This window comes from Anguilla rostrata, chromosome 19 (genome assembly GCF_018555375.3).
Source record: "Anguilla rostrata isolate EN2019 chromosome 19, ASM1855537v3, whole genome shotgun sequence".
NCBI lineage: Eukaryota > Metazoa > Chordata > Actinopteri > Anguilliformes > Anguillidae > Anguilla > Anguilla rostrata.
In genome coordinates this window covers 10,463,978-10,486,142 of record NC_057951.1, presented here as the reverse complement: position 1 = coordinate 10,486,142, position 22,165 = coordinate 10,463,978, and the positions used below count along the sequence as shown (strand labels likewise).

At 45.5% G+C, this 22,165-nt stretch overlaps 2 protein-coding genes and 2 long non-coding RNA genes across 4 annotated transcripts; 3 read left to right on the top strand and 1 right to left on the bottom strand.

Moving 5' to 3' along the window:
* On the bottom strand, window positions 1–3,965 carry LOC135245806 (uncharacterized). The gene is made up of 5 exons (XR_010327407.1): window positions 3,810–3,965; window positions 3,234–3,396; window positions 1,782–1,830; window positions 1,255–1,353; window positions 1–975 (listed from the first exon to the last, which is right to left on the bottom strand). It is a non-coding gene; the product is annotated as an uncharacterized LOC135245806 (long non-coding RNA).
* A 181-nt stretch (window positions 3,966–4,146) lies between these two features.
* LOC135245807 (uncharacterized) lies at window positions 4,147–8,254 on the top strand. The gene is made up of 2 exons (XR_010327408.1): window positions 4,147–4,720; window positions 7,735–8,254. It is a non-coding gene; the product is annotated as an uncharacterized LOC135245807 (long non-coding RNA).
* Window positions 8,255–13,468: 5,214 nt separating this feature from the next.
* LOC135245590 (arylsulfatase A-like) lies at window positions 13,469–18,654 on the top strand. Its single transcript, XM_064318710.1, has 8 exons — window positions 13,469–14,021; window positions 14,477–14,717; window positions 14,898–15,116; window positions 15,579–15,748; window positions 16,048–16,172; window positions 16,552–16,679; window positions 17,026–17,128; window positions 17,604–18,654. Exons 1-8 carry the CDS (start codon window positions 13,765–13,767, stop codon window positions 17,900–17,902), a joined length of 1,542 nt encoding a protein of 513 aa, XP_064174780.1. The 5' UTR covers window positions 13,469–13,764; the 3' UTR covers window positions 17,903–18,654.
* A 142-nt stretch (window positions 18,655–18,796) lies between these two features.
* Window positions 18,797–22,111, top strand: LOC135245592 (fibroblast growth factor 23-like). The gene is made up of 2 exons (XM_064318712.1): window positions 18,797–19,884; window positions 20,438–22,111. Exons 1-2 carry the CDS (start codon window positions 19,672–19,674, stop codon window positions 20,924–20,926), a joined length of 702 nt encoding a protein of 233 aa, XP_064174782.1. The 5' UTR covers window positions 18,797–19,671; the 3' UTR covers window positions 20,927–22,111.
* Window positions 22,112–22,165: the final 54 nt, after the last annotated feature.

The window sequence follows — 22,165 nt, the reverse complement described above, 5'->3', positions numbered from 1 at the left end:
TAAAAGCTGGGCAACAATATAATTGATATGAATCATACAGTCAAGACGGCACATATACTATAACAGCAATGTAGACGTTTAGTCATCATTAAACCATGACAAGAGAAATAAGAATAGTAAATACAGAAGTGAAAAGGGTTTGGGATCTAGGTTTGCACATCATACACTCCTCACATCTCTCATACATTTAATCAAGCTAGACCACTGTTTGAGGAAGAAGCCAGTAATCGCAAGAAATGCAGCTTGCCAACTGTCAAATGTCCTCCTGATGAATGCAGTCAAGCTTCCAGAATGTTCATGTGCAGGCTGACCTTGTAAGCGCTTCTGAGCTCATTAAAAATGCACACCTGTGATTGCGTTGGGACGGGCCCAAATCCAACCAAACTGCCATATGCTTTCACTTTATTACTGTGCAAGAACCAAGTTTCAGAAGACATTCATTTTCGTGTTACACCACACATTTAGTAATGTGTTATCACATTCAGCTATGTGATAGCATAAAGAAGGAATCTTTTTCAAATCAAAAAGTAACGGCTAAAATCACCAATTATTTTCACACAAGGAAGGAATGATGGGATCCTTCTCGGTCAGTGATAAAAGTTGTCATCACAGGGGAAGCTCTGTACCACAGGCAGAGTGGCGCACACAGTAATGAGTGTTAGCCCAGGTGCTAATTGCTTCCTGGTTGTGCTGAGAAAAGACATTTCTGAGGGCAGGGTGGTACAGCAATACCTGCGCAATTCCTGAGGGGTCAGGCATTGAAAAAAAATGTGTTCAATAAAAATCAAACAATGAAGATGAAAGTGTTTCAGCACATAACCGAATCCTCACAGGTGAAAACACAACAAAGAAAGGGGGTGCGGTCGAATGTAGTGCAGCCAGCTTTTCACTTGATATGGCCAGTTTCTGAATTTAGGCCAAACCCCCATCAACCCCATCGCCCATTCCCATATCTTTGGATATCTTCCTGGTTCTCTATAAATAATAAGGGATGGTGCCACCACATTTAATGACTTTTACATGCTTATTTGTTTAGGAATGATAATTCACACAAATGCAAACCTCAACTTTTCACAGAAGGACCAGAACTGAGACCACATTATCACTCCTAATTCAATAAAATGAGAGCAAAAAAAAAAAAAAAACCAAAAAAAAAAAAACAGGCAAATGTGGGAGCAATAAAACCTTGAAGAAAATGAAAACATAAAAACACCCCTCACTAATGCTGAGAGGAAAACAAAAACGAAGACTTACCGCCATACAGAGGGCCCCAAGGTGAGGGGGGAGTCGGGGGGGGACGCCGGTGATGATTAATCCCAGAGTTCAATTTCCTCAGGAAAATGGCAGAACTTCCTGCATGGGCGCAGATGAAGAGCTTAATTATTCCAGGCAGGAGCCTGTAGACGGCTTATTAACTGGCCCTGCCATTCTGCTAAAGCCTGTGAATGACAAGCGCACACAGAGGCTGCTCTAGAAAGGGGGGTTGAAGGGGGGGGTTGGGGGGGGGGGGGCATCCTGTTGTCTGGTTCGCATGGAGCCGAGACGCTGAAAGCAAATACGTCGGCTGCCAGGTCTGAAACAATACCTGGTTATTCAAGCAGGCCGGGGGGGGGGGGGCACCGTCACCGTACACCGGCAGCCCAGGGGAGGCTCTTTCAGCACTGCTGGGGCCACCAGGGGAGCCTACGGAGGCCGAGGCAGCCCTATCTACAGGGTCTATAATTCCACCCCCTGTACCCCCCCGCACCAGGGCAGGGTGTTCTTGTGGCTCGTTTGCTCACCTGTGGCTGCGGAGGTCGTTGAAGGTCATTTGCTTCAGTGGATCCCCCCCTTAAAAAAAATTTAAAAAATCAAATAAACACGCATGTCCCTGGAAATTATTTTTTTTTAAAATGTATTTATAAAAACACTGGTCATCAATTTGCCCCCTGGAGCCAATCATCTGTGACAGTGTAAAAAAAAAAGGCAATGCTGACCTGCTGTACGGTCTGTACCTACAGCGATGGTGTCGAAGGCAAGCCAGCACTGTCGTGCCTCGTACTGAAGCAACTCGACTCCGTCATTAATTTATAATGCCGTTTTGTTGGTGTGCCTGACACATCACACGTCCCCCATCTTTTTCTGCCCTAGCGCAATCCAATCCCTCCCCCAAATTAACACAAGGCCTGTATTCACTAATGTGAGTCATTTAAGAGAGAACCGGCCATCGTGACAGAGAAAAATAGAATTGATATGAAGCTAATTATCCCGATCAGCTGCAGTTATTAAAATGAATGTAAATTATAGGGTAACATGGCAGAACACAGCCCGCCCTAGAAACTGAGCTCGAGAAAGAGTTAAATTTGAACTACAGCAAATATTTGTGTGGGAAGCTCTGCTGGTGCCTAACAGAACACCGGACGCACATTCACAAAACTTCACACGTGCCACTAACAGGGCGTTCAGCCAGTAGCGAAAGGTATCTGCAGATCTCCCAGTTATTTAAAGCAACTAAACGGTCCAGCTATAAATGAATAAACATTACAGTGTACGTCATAAAGGATCCAGGGAGAAAAGCCAGTTCTCTCTCAATTCATCACACTCTTGAATTCAGTGTCCCCAGAACTATTCAGTTAAGTCAATAGGTCTAAAATATAACCAGGGGCTAAGCTATAGTTTAAACATTTATTTAGTGTCCTATCACTGGCTGTAAATATTTAACTCCTGAAGGCATTCCTGAAAACCCATGTACTCCTGGGAAAGTTCTACGGACTGCTTTTTGGCTTCAGGCAAGTCATTGTAGTTTTTATTTCAACACAAAAATCCCATACAGCGATCGATACTCAAGTGCCTATTTAAGAAACAGGCTAGTCAAGAGGTCAATACATTTGTATTCGCAGCCAAGCTTATACCAGTTTGATTGTGTTAACCATGGATAATAATCATGGCTAAGTTAAAGAGGGCCTTTTTCTTTAAAAAAATATCAACATGTCCTTGCATATAGTTATCAGCACACACAAGGCGGTTTTATTCACGTTTTCGTGGAATGAACATTCAATTTAATTCAGGAAAAACATTTTCAAGCAAGCAGTTTGCAGAATAATTCCCCCAAAAACTGCTGGAGTGCATGCACTTCCCAGAACAAAGACAGGCACTGAGGGGGAGCCATATGTACAGAATATAAGGTCACTGAACACAGAAAACAGGTAGCAGTTTGAAATAAAAAACAGCCCGCAAGAATACCTGGGACATACCTTATCACAGTGGTAACCAACCCTGTTCCTGGAGATATAGCTGCCATCCTGGAGGTTTTTCCATTTCCACACGAACAAAGAACGCCGAGTTCAACAGCTAGAGATCTCGCCGAGCTGCTAATTAGTTGAGTCAGGTGTGCCGAATTAGGGTTGAAATGAAAACCTACAGGTAGATATCCAGGAATAGGGTCGGTTACCACTGCAACTCTATACTATTATATAAACTTTCTGGATCAGGATATTTATTGTGATAGTTGATGTAATGTGTAATAAACATTCTGTTCCGATAATATTCACTAACGTTATGTAAGCTGTATATAGTTAATTAGCATATAAACACTATGTGGTAACAACGGGGGCATACAATTTTTAAAACGTTCGTATACTCCATTTGGACACTTAGGCTATATTATAATTAAGCACCCCCAATGAACTTGCTGCAGGCTAGGCCATTTACCTAACTAATAGTTCAATTAGTTATAAATCTCAAATACGATTAGATAATGTCCATTGCAACGGCAAAATAAACTGCACCGGTTCCTTTGTAATTACCGTTTAAATACTAGGTGTATCTACCTTCTTTTTGTTGTTTTTGTGTCTTCTTGTGCGAGAAACATTTTCTTTTCGGAGGAATTAATAAATAAAACACGTAGAGGTTCTGTCCGGAATTGAAGCCCGACGAACGTTAATTTTTTGAATCCACCGAATTACCTTGCTCGCGCACCTGTTGATGACGAAATTAATGATCAAGGTAACTTCAACTTGCACTGCAATACGACCAGGTGCAATTAATTATTGAATGGGTACCTACACTAAGGACTGTTATTTGTTGTGGAAAAACAACCCAGAAATAAATATGACCCGTTATCATAAAATGGTCTGTGTTCTGAATACAAAACCCACGTACATCCGATTTCCAACAGGAATTAACCTTATGAATTTGTTATAGGTTTTATCTTGGGTATTTGTGCTTCAACGGCACCTCCTGCTGGCAGTGGACATATTTACAAGTCCTGGGGCTTCTAGGGCTCTTTCCACGACTTTCGCTAGAGATCATTTGCACTCCTGCACATATGAGTCTATCTAATCTTGTCCTTGTACTTTATGGACTTAAACTCTATTTATTTATTTATTACAAATTATATGAGGTTATATTCCTCTCATTAGACCTGCAAGGTGCATGTCTGTTTTTATTTTTATTTTTTGTTTTTTGTTGTAAAATAACTCATAAAATAGCTAATCTTCTCTTTGTTTCTCATTACTCTGAACCTGGGACTGTATGGGCATTCATCAATTTCACGCCTTGGTTGGTAATTCAAGCCTTGAAACCTAACCTCTCAGTTGGAGATGGTTTTTTTTTATATTTGTTATATGAAAAAAAACATTTGTACCTCAGACCTTGAATCAGTAAATGTCCTGAAACAGTGAGCATTAAACTTCACATTGCTGCCTGGTGAAACTAATCGACTTGAATTCCACGCCAAAAGGTAATTTATAAGCAGAGTTAATTTATTTTTATGCATGAAAAAATGTTTTTTGAGCCCTGACTACAGAACAAATGCACCCTCGAGTAAGCTTACTTGAGAGAGCCTTACAGGCATCGTGGATGAAATATATGCTTGCTAGTGAGTGTACAAAAAAATTTGATTTCCTTAGTGTCAACTGAATAGTTTGATTGATATGGTATGGTCTCATACCAATGAGATGTATTGCAGTTTTAGTTGCATTTTAAACCAGAGGTGGGCAATCCCGGTCCTGGAGGGCCAGTGTGTACAGTATACAGGGTTTTTTTTTTTTATACAGGGACAACACGGAATCCTGAGTTTATATTTTATATTATATAAAGTTTGCTGAATATTTCGCCTCTCGAGCAGGCGCGCTGATTCGCTGGGCCGCCCCGCGGAGTCTCGGCAGGGTTTGATCAGCTCCCCGTAATCACGGCAATATTCTCATCACCAGTGTTTTGTTAAGTAAACGAGACCTGCTGGTGTTATCCGAGGCTTTCATTTAGAGGCTTGATGAAGAGCAATCAAAACAGCCTCCCCACGGGCCCGCAGTTATTCAACATCCAAGTAAACAACGGTCCAGAAATTGCAGAAGACTCTCATTTCATTTGTTTATGTTGATTATGTTTGAGCGATGCTCCTTATTTCTTCCTCCATGCTATAATTTTTGTAAATTTTCGTGTTTGGTAAGAACACCAGAAAAGAATTGGATGCATATCCACTGTTAGTTTAGATGTGCTATGAAAGCAAATTAATGACGGATACTTATTGCCAATATCAACAGAACTGTGATGTGTCAATGCAGGACAGGTTGGTGTCTCCAAACCAAATATTACTTTCATATTTTTATTTTATACCGTAGATAATAGCTCATTTCAAAAGGAGGAGGATTTTGTTGTTGTTGTTGTTGGTTATGCAATATACAGTATTCTGACAAAGAATCCTTGGTATATTCCATCCTCTGGTGGATTCGAATGCAGTATACCGTGACAAAGAATCCTCTGTAAATTCTATCCACCGGTGGATTGGTATACACTATTCCGTGACAAAGAATTCTTAAATTCCACCCTCTGGTGGATTGGTGAAATACCCTTCGGCCTTGCGTGAACCTTTGTTAGGACCACAACAAAGACGGCCAGCTGTCGTTACTAAAATACCACCTAAGGTAATTGTTCCAACCGACCATTATAGCAAGTATCGATTCGGTCTGAACCAGACCATTAATCCTTCCGCCGTGGTCCAAAATGGCCGCTCTCATTTAATTACAGCCAGACAGCGCAGGGAGCTTATAGAAACTGTGCCCCGTGACATAATATTCTTTCTCCGTCTCCACACACGTAATATTCTTACTCCGTCTCCACACACGTGATATTCTTACTCCATCTCTGCCCAGCACAACACCCCTGTTTTTGTCATAGGCACCTGGCTTTGTTTGCGTCCTGCTAAATGTGTATCATGGATACTTGGCCACCAGCACGTGGGGTTTTAAGTTAGCTTAGGTTCTCATCTGAGCTGAAAATTGGTACAATAAATATTCATGGTTTAGATGGGTTTAGCCGCCAGAGAATTGAAATAGGCGGGTTGTTTGTAATCACCTGACTTCCCTCCAGATTGACATTGAGGTGAAGGGGTTCCTTTCACACTGCCACTTGCCCCTAAACGCAGAACTAATTCCTCCACTTGGAAGAAGGACTGGGAGTTTGTGACCTCAGCGATGCACCACAAATACTATTGCAACTTTGCAGTTCTGAACTATTGCCTGTTGCCTTTCATATCTCTAAGAAAAACAGTTTATAGCTTAAAAAGCAGGGAGAGAACATGCAGGACTATGTGAAATGAAAGAACTCGCCTGTGGGCTTCTGGAGAAACGTGCAAGGGGATCCATTTGATCAGCTGCAGAAAATATTACATTACACAGAAATAAATCTGCATTTCTTAAACATCTGAGGCATGAGAGCAGTAAGCGCCATCTCGGATTAAATTTACCAGAACAGAGAAGGAACTGTTTACTTTTCAATCCCGACCGGATACTTCAACCGTGATGCCAGAAACAGCCCTGAGGCTACTGTTCACACCTGAGGATACCAGGACGGGAACAAAGATGGCGTCATCTGCAGAAAACGCACGTGCTGTACTTCCTCTTCCTCCTCCACAGATAGGAGAGGAATAAAGAAGCAGGGGGGATGTCGGGGGGGGGGGGGGTTGTTGAAAGGAAGAACGCAGATGGAGAACGACAAGGGGAGTTCTAGAGGACAGCGAGAAGCAGAACCGCTTTCATTGAGTTGGACGTGAAGAAAATGGCATCGGGGGCTCTGGGTGGTGGGCTAGTAATTGATTCTGGGACTCAGCAGATTTGGGCGGATATGCTCGAGGAACACGGGTGGATTGAAGCTGATCCGCATGCCGATGGTCCCCGCTCGCAATTTCACACGTGCGCAGAATCGGCCCTCATTTAAATTCAGTGCTCACACGTGAAGATCACGCTGCCATGGGAATGGATGGCTTCGGTAAACTGTGGAGAAAACATTTTTTAAATGGATTGCCCTGCCTCATTTGTTATGACAGTACATGACAAATAGTCAGAGGCTTCAATAAACCTAATTCCACAAGGTTAATGGGTTTTTTCTTCTTCTTTACAACACCAGCTAGTAATATTCAGCAATGCTAAGACCCTCGGCCTAGATTTGGCCAATATTTGTTTGAATTACTGCAAATATTGTGATATAAGTGATATACCCACAAATGCAGCAATTTTTTTTAAAGCAAGTCACTATACGTGTGCAAAAGTATCTCTTTGCACATATGAATTTCAAAAAATGGGTCTTAATCTTCTTAATCTTAATTCCTACCTATAGTACAAGGTTCCACCTGTATAACACCAGTGCAATCAGTGTACAAAACTGTACTAATTATATTTTGACAGTATACCCCACATTTGTGCAACTTGATCACATATCTACAATGCGTTCTGTTATTTTTGTATTCACGCCTGGAAGCCCCTGCGGTCAGCGGTGCAGGAGGGAAACCCCAGAGGTGCGCGCACTGCGTCACCAGCAGCAGAACGAGCGTGATTATTGATCCTCGTCACGGACGGAGAAGCGACCGCTTTCTGCTTCGCTGCGCTTAATGAGCTGACGACCCTGTGGAATGAATCTCTCTTCAGACTTAACATCAAGGAGGCAGCACACAAAAACACAACCCCGGTCATTAGATAAAGGGCAAGGGGAGGGAAAAAACAAAACCTCATTGTCTTTATTTATGAACTCATCGTTTCAATGTCAAAGTAATTAGATTTTTTCCCCCCAAAGCATTAGATTATTTTATTTTCGTTTGTCAGATTTTCTGTGAGTGAGAAATGACAAGATTTTGCCTTGAAATGTTAATGGTGGTTAATTGGTCACCTTTTACAAAGATGCATTATTTTTCCCAATGACTGGTCAATCTGGTTACCATGGAAATACCAACACAAAGGGACTACGTGTAATCAATAAACCAAGGGTAATGTGGAAGAAAGAAGCTTATCATTGCAATCCTGAGGTTTGTGTCCCCCGTTGTATCTGGATGAGCGATTGCCACTCTCAGTAAAATTTATTTAAGAGTTCCTGCAGATGCTGCAGTGCTGCAAACATGGATAAGCACTGTCAAAATTTCAATTAGAATGTTTCCATTTCCATTTAAACAATCTTATCCAAGTATATAGAAAATGTGTGTGTGCGAGAGAGAGAGAGAGAGAGAGGAGTTCACTTTGTGTCACTTCAGTAAAACAATAATAAAACAAAATATGCAAATGCGAATATACAAAAGGCTTAAAGAGCAGAGAAAATAAATTAGCAGTCAGTTGCGCTCAAAGCACAAAATGATGTAAAAATGCAAATGCAACAACGAGCAGGATTTTCTGCATTGAGTTTTGACTGCAAATACTGCCAGACAACTAAATGGATATTGTTTCAGACAGGAATAAATTATTCGGCAAAAGGCAAAACATTTTTTTTTTCCCCACTTAAAGTTAATTAACTACCAATCGCTGGTATTCTGGCCCTCTGCACACATTTTCAGTAAACCGAAACTGTCAATTTTACACAAAGCGGGCGTTTAGAGTTTGAATGGAAACATTTAACCTGACTGCTTCACGCCTGCTGTTTTACCGAGAGCCGTCTGCAGAATTATTCGCACATGGGGCAATATTGCATAAAGCAAACAGCTCTACTGAAAGGAAACTCTCACAGTGCTGCACCTGTATAGACCACGTGCCAGGGTATAAGGGCATAAATGTCATTGAGAAAACCACCTTCGCAAAAATTAGAATTGGTCAAGCTGCCTTGTCGAGCATAGCCTCCGGTACACTTGGGACCTGGATTCAAAGGAAGCAGTTGGTCTCAATGCACTTGTATACTGTGAAGGATGGCTCTCCTGCAGTACCATTCTGGACACATGCTTTCTCCCCCCAAACTTTAAACCGAAATTACAGTTCACTCTCAGTAACACAGGAGAGAATGAGAACGACTGTCACTAATCCGCAAATGGCAGCAAACGGGGTTCTCTGAACGTGACTCCCGAACGTGGTGGAAAGTCAGCCCTGCTCATCAAGCAAGTCGCACTGAAAGCAAGATATCAGATCTTTCTTTTGACGTTCCCTTAAGGCATTCTTACCTCTCACACTAAGCAGCTTTGGTGGAAATCTATATTTGCCGTATGACACTTAACTAAAAAGAAGTCTTCAGAGAGCAGGCTGCTCAGAAAGTGTATAAAAGCCGGCGGCAATGCTAATGGATCATAACTGTTAGCCGCTAGCATCTGACAGCCCCATTCAAATCCATTCAGATGTGACACCGCATGTTTCCGCCAAACCGCCTCTTAAAACATTCACCGGGTCTCTCGCTCCAGTTCTCCCAGGTAGCTGGATCCAGCACTTACTCCTGATCTGCGCTCCTGACAAGCGGGCCATTTCAGCTTTGGGGTGTGGGCGGGGGGGGGGCGTTGGGAGGGAGAGAGAGAAATCATCGTGGGCACTGTACCTCTGACAAGTAAAGAGGCTATTCAGTGAGCCTGGCTTTATTAATGACTCAGAGAAAATGGCTTCCGGGTCAGAGGCAGGGGTCTGGGGTGTGTGATGAACAGAGCCTGACCTTTACACTAAATATGTCACCTGCTGTTTATGGGATTTGATAAAATGATGAATTCTTGATGGGTTCAGAGCTTCTGAGGAAGGCACTTAGTATGAATTAAATACGCCATGCCTAAAATTGGTTAATGGCACGTAGCACTTCTCATGCTCAATAATAATGTGCATCGTGCTCAATGTGATAATGATGACCTGTCATGATCATTTTTGTAGCAACTGAGCTTAAAAATGCTACCAAAAAACACAATGCAATCCTCTGTCTTTTTACGCCTCTGAAGGTGGCTTTTCAAAGCAACTGGAAAACTGAAGGTCACAACTCATTAGGCGCACGTCAGGCGTAAATGAACCAACCGTAAACCGAACGTTCGCCTTGTAATCCTCTCGTGTCAGGCTCGCCTTCAGGCCACCGCCGGCGGAGTCGGACGATTAAGAGACGAGACTAAGGCGCCGCGGTCGTCGCGGCCGTGTTACTCGTCCGCGACGCCGGCTGCAGGCTCCTGAGTGACGGTCGAGCGCTGCAGGTGACCTACCTTCGTTTGCCGCGGTACGTGCGCTGCCCTCAGCACCCCCCGACGACACTCCCCTCTTCCTGTTACAGACGCCGACATAGAGCCCTAATCTGAGAGAGGTGTATATCTCCAGCTAAGGAAGAAGAGTTGCAGGTGCAGGTGGTAAGTGATAGGGACTGGAACAGAGTGTTAGGGGGGTGACAGATGTTAGCGAGTGTACAGGGTTAGGGAGTACGGTGAGTTGGGAGTCGGAGGTGTAGAGGAACAGAGTGTAGGGAGTGTAAGTGGTTGGGAGTGGGACAGGTGTTAGGCGGCAGGTGTACGGCAGGAAGTGACTTCAGGAGTGGGACCACACTGAGATGCAGACTGTCTGTGTACAGAGTCATTTTGGGAGTACAGAGCCCTACAGTGCTAGAGGGTTAGGGATGATCTCACTGCTGGGAGGATAAGTGAAGGAGTTGTAGAGTGTAGGAGTGGTAGAGTGATAGGGACTGGAACAGAGTGTTAGGGAGTGATACAGAGTGTTAGGCAGAGGTACAGAGTGTTAGGGAGCGGTGGAGTGTGTTAGGGAGTGGGACAGAGTGTTAGGGAGTGGTAGAGTGTGTTAGGGAGTGGGACAGAGTGTTAGGGAGTGTTACAGGGAGAGAAAGTGACTTTCAGAGGCGGCAGCACAGCTGGGAAAGCAGATTCTGAAGGCATCATTAACGGAGCCTCCTGTCTTTGCCCGGGGACTCGCGAGGCTAAGATTAAGGACTCCGTAATTAAGTTACTCAGAGAGCAGCCGATAGGACACCTCTGTTTCAGCCTGCCCTCTGCTGCAAAGATTAGTGCCTCTGGGAAGGCAATTCTGCTGCTGTATCCTTAAAAAAGACCTCTCAGGTCTCTCTGTTCCCTCTCACGAGAACAGTACTCATTGCCCTACTCATCTCCATATCCAGATTGACAGTAAAATCTGAACTGGGAGTCTCTGGTGAAATCATGCTGTAATTGCTATGTAGGTAATGTATAACTATTATCTATTATCTATACGTCTCTGTTTCATTTGTTCCTGTAATTTCACAAGTAATACAGTGTGACCCCTACCCTCAGCCTTAACTCTACACATTAATCCTTTATGTGATCTGACAGGGGTGTACTTAAACTAAGTTATGCATATCCTTTTGCAATTATGATGTATTTACTCACCACTTCATGTCTATTTTAAGAGATTCCAGTTGTAGTTTGAAAAGTGAAATTGCCCACAGTTAGATCAGTTGATATTGCAAATACTGTCTCTCTGTACAGACAAATCTATGAGAAGAGCTTGGTAATTTCATGACAAAATACCTTATATACATTTCACAAGTATAGAGCATCAATCATTTACGGATCAGATACCGCCTAGAATTTCTATGAATGGAACCAGGCTTTAACTGCTTCCATGCATTTCTGCTTTGATCTTATGGCGCCCTCTAGTGTTAGTAATATATGTGCCCTCAGAGGACACCGGCAAAGGTTTCCCAGGGGCATGCATGTGAGGACAAACGGAGGATTTGGATTAATATCCAAGAACTGCGGTGGCACATATTAGGCGATGCCTAGCGCATCAGATCTATTTTGCAATCTAGTGTTATTTCTCATTTAAATGCAAATTCCCTATGAATGATACTGAAAAAGTGTCATTGCGAATTACACTGGAAAGCAATTCTGCCAGCACCTTCACTTTGTGACTACATTGCACTTCAGTTTTTCTTTTTCTTTTTTACCACAGTCACCCAAATGAGTATTTGCTGTAAGATAAATATTCAGATTTTTGGTTCATGTAAATCACAGGTGTCTTGGAGGCCCACAGTGTCTGCTGCTGCTTCTCAGCACCAGTGGTTCATTTGAGTCATCGATTGGCTGAGGAATCCAAACACCTTGTTCCCAAGGCGACAACTGGCAGCTGATTGAAAGAAAACCACAAAAACCCAGAGGCACTGCAGCCCCCTGGGAATACAGCATCAGACCCCTGCTGTAAATTCATGGGGGGGACCAGAGTTTGGGATGAGTTTGATCAAGAAGCCAATCAACATTTAAGGGGGGGAGGGGGGGTTCCTCCCTTGCTGAGCCTTGCCTTCAGGGCTCTAACTTCTCTCTACTATCAGGGCTCGCGGTTTCTGAAACGGGGACGCAGGCGGCTCGTCGATGTCCAAATATCCGAAGCCACCGTGCGCGAGGATGGGGCACAAATCTGGCGGCCCACGGACCTAACGGCGCCGATGAATAATTCACCGGGCCCTTCGTCGGAGCGGGCTGTTTACTGCTCCTCTTCCTTACCCGCTCCCGCCTAAATGATTCATCCCAGCCTTGTCAGGCACAATGCTTCGGGAAAATGATGATCGGTGATCAATATTCTCTCCAGTCACCTGTTCTCACAGCGTCACACGCGGCTCCTCGTGGAGAGGCTCCCGGAGTCCTCCTGTACAGCGAGCCGTAGATCAGCACACAGGCACACGATCTATTCACCGCACCGTTTCCAAAAGACCCGACGACACAGAGGTTTGCTCCAGATACTGAGGCGACACAGCCGAGCTCATTCTTCTTATGCAGCCTCTTTACAAAATAAATAAATAAACTTCCCACTGGCATGATATAATGGTATAATGCAAAAAATAAGTAAATAAATAAAATTAATCCCATACAGCAATGGCACACAATGCACAGTATTTTATTCTTTCTGTGGTTTACATCACCATTGCCTACCTTATCCCTGCTTCACCCGTTTCAGCTGAAGAGACACTACAGGGGTAAGAAAGAGGGCCATTCTGGCTGCACATCTTTTCATTTCTGAAAGGAGAAGGCTCACATTTATTATCTACAAAATACAACACAAAACTGGGTCAGCGTTACGATGAATGTACGCATTCAGTGGCTCTGCCTGTCACCTAAGAGATAATGCCTTGTCTGCTGATCCCAAATAACACACACAAGTATGCACACATACCACAAAGACCACACACACAGACACACCACACACACACTGAACACAGAGCACAGAGAACGAACATCATTTCCCAGAAATCATGGAACAGTGGCGTGACGTGTAGCAGTGTATCAGGTGACATTTGCACTGCTGTCATGTGATACAGGCACTTAACTTGTATCGTTTTGTACGATCGTTTCATCCATCTAGTACTGGAACGCTTAGCAGGTGTTTGAGATAAATTATAATTAGAAATACCGATGATCTGCGAAGACAGACATAAAGAAATCCTTATTTGCATTGCTGCCTGTGAAAATAAACCTCTCTCGCGTAGATAAAAAGCTAGCAATCGTCACTTTCCGAATGGCTACTGTACAATCTATCTAGCCAGGACAATATGGAAATAAGGAAATGACATTTTCCTGTTTTTGTCAAGTTACTATTTCTTTCCATGCCGCCAGTTTTTTTTATTCCAGTGATGAATTATTTAAAAATCGTTAATTTTATTTCGGTGATTCTCCTCGCACCGGAGTCACTGGGTTCTCAGCTGCCAAATTTCATTCTTCTCTTCGCGGATGACTTGGGGTTCGGCGATTTGGGCTCTTACGGACACCCGAGTTCACTTACTCCCAACCTGGACAAATTAGCTGCCGAGGGGCTTCGTTTTACAGACTTTTACGCTACCAGTCCCGTTTGCAGTCCTTCCAGGTATTGAGATTTCTCTGCTGTATCCGTCAACAAAAACAGTTTCTGTGAGGCTACCCTGTATTTGTGAATGCCTTACGTTTTATTCAGTATTGGAGAAAGAAAAAAAACATTCCTTAATGTTTATTAAATACTACATATTCCAATTTATTGCAGAATACGTGGTTCGTTTTGCTTATGATCTATTTACTGCTGGAGTGAACTAATTACAGTGATGATAAAAGTTAAATTACACAGCACGTACCTACCTAAAATCTGCATCTGTCCGTTTTATTCTTAATATAACATTGTCTTATGAGTGCAAATCAACAAGTCCCACATCTCAGGAACTTTTTTTTTTTTGGAAATGTCACGTTTCCATTCTCAATTACGCATAGCTATAACGTGCGTAATTCTTAGAGGAAATGTCACTAAAACCCATTGCATTTCATTTCAATCTGTGAATTTTGTGTTCACAGAGCAGCGCTTCTCACCGGGCGCTACCAGACTCGCTCGGGAGTGTATCCGGGGGTCTTCTACCCCGGCTCGAGGGGTGGCCTCCCCTTAAACGAGACCACCATAGCAGAGGTCCTGAAGCCGCTGGGGTATGCCACGGCCATTGTTGGCAAATGGCACCTTGGGGTGGGCCCCGATAGAAAGTTCCTCCCAACCCGCCAGGGGTTCGACCACTACCTGGGGATTCCTTACTCTCACGACCAGGTAGGCTTCAGGAGTGAGTTTTACTGTCAGGGCCATTCTTGTGTTCACCTTGAGTGCACCCAAGCACTGGCTACATGTGCAAAGGTCATAGATAAGCATATACGCCTCCCCATTACTTTGTTCTCACATGACGCATATTGTAGAAGTGACGGTGCCATTCTCTTATCGTTGCCTGTGTAGGGGCCCTGCCAGAACCTGACCTGCTTTCCCCCGGACATTAAGTGTTTCGGGTTCTGCGACGTTGGCGTGGTGACGGTGCCGCTGGTGGCTAACGAGACCATCAAGCGGCAGCCAGTCAGCTTCCCCGACCTGGAGACGGCTTACAGCGACTTCGCCACGGCGTTCGTCTCGTCGTCCGCCCGCAGGAACCAGCCCTTCTTCCTCTACTACCCCTCGCATGTGGGTTTGTGCGCAGAGCCCGTCGGCATACGCGGTTGTCCAGTTTCGTTGCTGGTTTTTCCGCCCACTGCTGCGAAGGGTGGGACCTCACATTACGAGCATGAGTTTCTCCCTGAACACGTTAACCTGGGAAACATTTAGCCTGCGTTTCGGTCCTTATCCACAGGTTGTCACTGTAGGCATTCTAACTGCAGTAATCACTGGTAAGCAGTCAAAGGAACTCCTCCACTTACAGTATACAATTAAAGAGCAATTGAAGAGCCTGTTGGTACCAGGGGGCAGGTCCCTAGAGCTAAACGGCTCTTATGGGTGTAGGTTTTTTCATAGTCCAGCACTTAAACGCTTGATTCAGCTAATCAAAGTCTTGACTGAAGACCATAAGTAGGTCATTAGCTGTGTATTTTTTCATGTAGTCCAAGTGCATGTGGTTTGGAAACTGACGTGGAGCTCCTGTCCCTACAGCACACCCACTACCCCCAGTATGCAGGAAAGGGGGCCGCGGGGAAGTCCCCCAGGGGTCCGTTTGGGGACGCCCTGATGGAGTTCGACAACACGGTGGGGAACCTTATTCAGGCCCTGCATAAGAACGGCGTCTACAACAACACCTTCGTCTTCTTCACCGCTGACAACGGGTTAGTGTGTCCCCGCCACTCACCTACAACACCTCCGGATGGGGCTCCAGGCATCCTTAGCTCTGTGCCTGTTGGGAACAGCAGTGCATTTCGAGTTTTGCTTTGAAAACTTGTGGTTTTGCTTACAGTTATTATTTTTAATGTACATCACACTGGAGGACAGTTGTAGGTTTTTTGACTGTTTAAAAATGGGCCCTGGAGAAGATGCACAGCTGGAGATGCTCCAGTAAAATGTCCAGTGGGCCACAGGGTGTCGCCATGCCAACCAGTGAGCCTCCTTTCTGTGTCTCCCCTGCCAGGCCGGAGCTCATGCGCAGGGCCCGGGGGGGGAACTCCGGACTGCTGAAGTGCGGGAAGGGGACCACATATGACGGGGGCATGCGGGAGCCTGCGATCGCGCACTGGCCCGGGAGAATCAGGCCAGGTACGTCCTCCGGCCTGTTCACCTGGGATAGCAGCACACAGCACGGGAGTGCTGGCTGCACAAGCTCATACTTCAGACTCAGATCAAACCCAAAGGCCGAAAATAGCTGCTCATTTTTGTATCGCACACTCAAGGAGTGAACCTGAGGAAAACGTGCTGTGCACAAGGCTCTATTTCCTTTTTTAATGTTTGAGATACTCCAACCCTTTACACACTGGAAAACTGACTGCACGTTACTGAGAATTTAAGAGAAAGTATCCATTTTCACCAGTTCTCAGAAATTATTCTCTGCTTTTGTATGGTTTGTGTTAGTAACAACATTTAGCAAAGATGAACATAGCCTTGCAGTGTTTATCTGAGTTCCTCTCCTGTCCTTCAGGGGTCACCCATGAGCTAGCCAGCACCCTGGACATTTTGCCGACCGTCGCGGCAATGGCAGGGGCAAAACTACCCAGTGTGCAACTGGACGGGGTTGACATGAGAGATATCTTATTTAGTCATGGACTGGTAAGCAGTGCCCGTTTGTAAGATCAAAAGCAGCCTGTTTCTTCGATGGGTTTGTTAGATTTTGATCGGTTGTAATTAACACGGTATTACAGTTGTTATGTGAGTTCAACTACAGGCATTGTATAGCATGCATCCAGATATGCATTTGTAATAAGTTTAACAGTAAAAATCAATATTGGTCAAAGAGCAGGTGCCAGATGTTCTAGGGTGGTGTTTAAATAAAGTTAATACGTCCAATTAAAATCGGTTAAAAAAACATTTACTTCCATGGTGAAGGACGGCAATTCACAGCCAAAAAAAGAGCAGTGTATTGACAAGTGCTTGTGCCATGTTTCCTTTGTTTCAGAGTAAGAGAAAGGCCATGTTCTACTACCCGACAGACCCCAGCGAGAAGTACGGACTCTTTGCAGTCCGGGTGGGGAAATATAAGGCTCACTACTACACCAGAGGTGAGCTCTTCACCCTGTGAGGGGGTCACACTGGCACTTTCACGTGGGTCACGATTGATATTTTCATTAGGTTTTCCAAATCCCAAGTGTTTCTTTAAATGGTGCACAGATGTGATATGCAGTGTTACTATGTTGCATGTATGACATCACAATCGGGAATCTGTTACCACAGATTCTATAGGCTCACCAGATCCTCCACTCCTTCTGTCCTCCGTGCTTCTTAAATACAGATGCTCAGGGTGATACATTACAGCACAGGGCATCCATTACTACAATATTGTACTTGGTCAAGGCCCTTGATGACTTCTCAGAAGACAAATCAAATTGGGAGAAGGAACTTTAAATTGTAAGAAATGCAGTTTCTAAGTATCTGGTGGGCCTGCTGAATGTGGCTCTCAGTTCATTTGCTGGGTGTCAGGATTGTTTGTGTATGTGGTCTCTCCTGGCTCAGTCTTGCTTCTTTGTGCTGTTCCAGGGGCTGCTCACAGTGACACGACCCCAGACCAGGACTGTCACATGGTTGCCTTCCTCAAGCACCACGACCCGCCGCTGCTCTTCGACCTGGAGGCCGACCCCTCCGAGAACTACAACCTGGCCACGCCCGAGCACCCCGAGTCCCAGGCCGTGCTCCAGATGATCCAGTCCGCGAAGGCGGAGTTCGAGGCGGGCATGGTGTTCGGGGAGAGCCAGGTGGGGAAAGGGATCGACCCCGCCCTGGAGCCCTGCTGCACCCCGGACTGCGCCCCCAAACCCGCCTGCTGTGCCTGCAGCTGAGGCAGCGCTAAGGGTGGCGGCTTCATCTCACAAGACCAAAAGCCAAAGATCAAACTGGGCCAGGAACACACTGGGAAGGCCTCAATCCAAAGAGCAGAGAGAGGCAGAGAGACACACAAACACCTCCTCCAGTAGCGGTTTTTGTAATGTTATTTTAACTGACTAATAAGATACCCTAACTCACATCACTTTTCAGTGCCTGCAGGTTAAAAAAGGAATGCTTGCACACCTGAGCCACAGATGCATAGGAGAAGATGACCACTGGTGTACTACTGAATAAAAAAGACGCAGCGGCTAGCAGAACGTGGCTCAGTGGACACAGTTCACCCTCCTCTCACCGTGGCAGTGAAAAAGCATCTAATTAACCGTGCCTTTCCCGTATGCTTATGGGTAATGTAGTTTTTATGGTCATGGACAGGCCCACAACCTGGGATCATGAAGTGAACTGATACAGAATCTCCATGGTGTGCAATTAGGAAATGCATTTGCGCCACTGTACCCAGATTAATTTCAGAGCAAAGAGTCTGTGACCTGTTTCTGAGGGAATCTCCTCGGAAGAATTAAGGCACTTACAGTAGAACGGGTTTTGATGAACTGTTATACCCAAGCACAAAAGGGTTTTAACAGAGAAGCCCAGAAATACTGACCCTGAACAAAATCCATAATGTTTTAAATCAAATCAAATGTATTTTTGCGTAATTACATTGTTGACTTGTTAAAACTGGATTAAATAACAGTTTAAGAAACAAAAAGGTGTTGTAGAGAAATTTCTTGTATTTTGCACTGCCTGTTAAATTTACGGTCTCATTTTTGAGGGCTCCTCAGGATTCGGGGTGTGACGTATCCAAGCACAAACAGGCTCAGAGACATGAGGCACCAACTGACATCAAGCAGCCTATGCGCTATATTTTATTCATGAAGGGCAAATCCATGACAAGACAGTGCACATAGAGTTTGTTCTTTATCCTGTTTTGGAGATAGAATACACGGCTGATCACAGATAAATGTGTTCAGAGTTCTGGTGTACACCCACACCCCCTCTCATTATTTTTTCATGTGCCTCCCCTTACATATTTTGTCGGCGTGATGCCTGTGAAGAAAGCAATCCAACGCTCCTAGCGCCCCAAACTCAGGGCCTTGTGTTGGTAGGCTGTTTAGAGTTCTGATCTTCCACAGCCTGTTAACACAAACTGCGGTTGGGCCATTGATCCAAACATCTCATCTCTTAGAAATGAGGTATGAGGCAATGATGGCCGTGACGCAAGGGCGAAATTCGGCGGAACCTTCCATTAATTACATGACCTCAGTGTTAAAATGTACGTTTTTACGCAAGTTTTTCCCCCCGCCGGGTCGCCGGGCGCAGTTTGACTTGTTGTCGGGCTACAGTGCAGCGGAAACATGGAAAGAGTGAGGTCATTTTCGAAACTCCGGATGACTCAACAGACCGCCACTATGTGCAAAATTGGCCAACTGCCTTGAGAGTAAACAGAGCGGCAGGTCGGCTGACATGGCTCTCCCCGGTGCCTCTGCTTCCCCGGGTCCGCCCGGTGCACTCCTGCTCCGCGTACGGCAGGCTACGCAGGACGCGGCAACGGGCTAACCACGAGCGGCGCGGAACCATAAATATGTGAGACTTTTTACCCGGGGAAAATAATAACAGACTCGCCTGGATACTTTGGCTCCTTTGGTCGATTCCTTTTGGATAAAAAAAACTTTCTTTGGAAGATTTATTTATTTATTTTATTTTTTTCAACGGGTTGTGGAGGAGGATGGTGGTGTTGAACGCCGCGGCGGCCGGCCCGAAGGCGAGCTCCTCTTTCCCCGCGCTCCTCCTGGCTGCCCTCCTGGGGCTGGGGCCCGTGCGCCCGTCCCTAATCCAGCAGCCCCCGCTGACGTCCTCGGACACAGACCGCGTCCACCTGGAAACAGCGTCTGACAGCCAGGTTAGGAGAACAACGAGCAACAGAAACGGTCTCAGCTCTGTAAGTACACCTTTGTCCTAAATTTTGAGTAGTGTACAATTTTACACCCTCCCCCCCATTTCCTGTAGAACATTTTTCACTCATTAAAATGACCATCAAACTCATGTTATATACAATTTCACTGAAGGCTACACTAGTTAAAAATTTTTACTCAAAGTCCAAGGACAGTTGGTTTTGAATCTGGACCCAAATGTGACGCGAGTTTACTGAGCACGTTAAGACCACATGCACGTCAGCTTTTCATCTGCTTTTCGGCAACAAGGGAGACAGCCTACGTTCTGTTCTCTTTGACTCAAACTACTTTCTCTCTATATGAACAGAATTTGTCACATGCGTATTTAACCAAGTCAATACCAGAGTGTCGTTGTCAGAAATGCGCTTTTTCACATCATAAACATGACTGATTACTGATAGCGTTTGTGGACCTCACACAATTTAAATATGCTGTGTTCACTTAAGCCCCTGTTGGACAGCTATGTACTCTGTGAGAGTTTAATGAGCACTGGATGTTTAACTGTGTTTCATAGACGACTCTGTGCTCTTCTGTCTGCAGGCATTTGGCAGGGATGGCAGTCCCTTTCTCCATCGCCCCACCCTGTCCCGCAGGGGCGGACTGCAGCTTAGCCTAGAGGGGGCAGAGGTCCCGGACGTTTCGGGACAAGGCCCCCCAGACCCCTCCCTCTTCCCTCCGAAGAGAGACGGCACACCTTCAGAAAGGCAGCAGCGCAAGAGGAGGAGGAGGAGGAACCAGGAGGTGGACTCCTCCGACCCGCTGTGCCTCCACGGCCAGAGGGGGAGGTGCTCCCACGGCCAGAAGGAGGAGCAGAAGGAGGAGCAGAAGGAGGAGCAGACGCAGGAGCAGACGCAGGAGCCGGAGACGGAGCAGAGTCACGCCATTTCGAAAGAGACCATCACCTCCACCTCCGACGACCCCTTCAACGTGGTGCAGCCCCCCGAGGGCCCGGGGAGCCCCCGCAGCGTGGGGACAGATAAGGCCCTGACCAAAAAGAGGACAGCCGCGGGGGAGGAGGAACAAGCGTAGCTCCTACGGGGTTCGGGGGTCTACGATGACGGGCACTGTACTTCCTGCTTGTGGCCTTGGAAGGAAGACTCAAAGCTGAACAGCGTGGGATGGAGCCTACAGACCGCATCTCTGCAAAACGGTGGATTTATGTACCTGGCAACCACACTCTGTCTGCCATTCAACTTACAGTAGAGTCAGACCTGACACGAACTATCTAAAGCCAAGAGGAGCAGGGTGAGTTTGAGCCCATAAACTCCACAATCTGAGAATAGAGATTATCTGCTTGGTCCACGGATTCCTCCTCAGCTTTTGTGTGTCTTCTAACAAACTGAGACGGCTGAGAGAATCAAGTAGACCCATCCTGAGGGAATGGTCCCTTCCGTGGGACGGCTGGTGACCCTCAGAACACACAGCGGGGCCAGCCAGGGAGAATCCTGTCCCTCATTGGCCCCGGCGTGGGGCAGGCCCAGCAGAGGGAAGGGGGAAGTTTTTTTTGTTTGCAAAAAGCCGCATTTCCCACGAAGAAGCACGTGCCCCGGTGGGACGGGGTTGTGCAAGGCCCCCTGGCCCCTGTGCACTTTGATATATTTGCACTGCAGGAGCAGGACACGGTCGTTCTTTTTTTTTTACTGTGTTCCATCCCAAATTCAGGGATTAAAGTCCTGTCAGAGGAACTTAATATCGACCAGTGAGCTAAGAGAAAGGATGAAGGAATCGTCGTGATGTCATAATGGCAACGGTGTGCCGGACCCAATCAGACTCTGTCACAGTCTCTTTCCAGGACAAAGCTCCTTCGGGAATGGCAAAGAAACGAAATGGTGTACTGATGTATGAAAAAAAAAAACTGTGTAATGGTTTACCTCCTCCCCCACTAACCCCCCTCCAGATGGAAAGCAAAAATGTTGAACTTACACGCTTCTGTCCTTTCCCCCATAACTACCTTCAGGTTAAACTTTAAACAGTCACAAAGGCTGCATAACAGAAGGTCGATTGATATCAAAGTGACTACTAGCCATGCGTTTTTTCCCCAGCATGAAAGAATTGCAATATTTGAACTTGTAGTTACATATTGTTGCATTTGCCATTGTGTTGACCATAAGACACAGCAAATCGTTCCAGGTGGTCTGGACTAGTGTACAGTGAGAGTATGGCCAGACCATTTGTGAGATTTGTGTTGTTTCTAATAAATGCTTTTCAAAATAAGATGCTGGTGTTTTCTTAATGAAGAAATGCTGGAGAGTTTTGCATGTTCAGGGA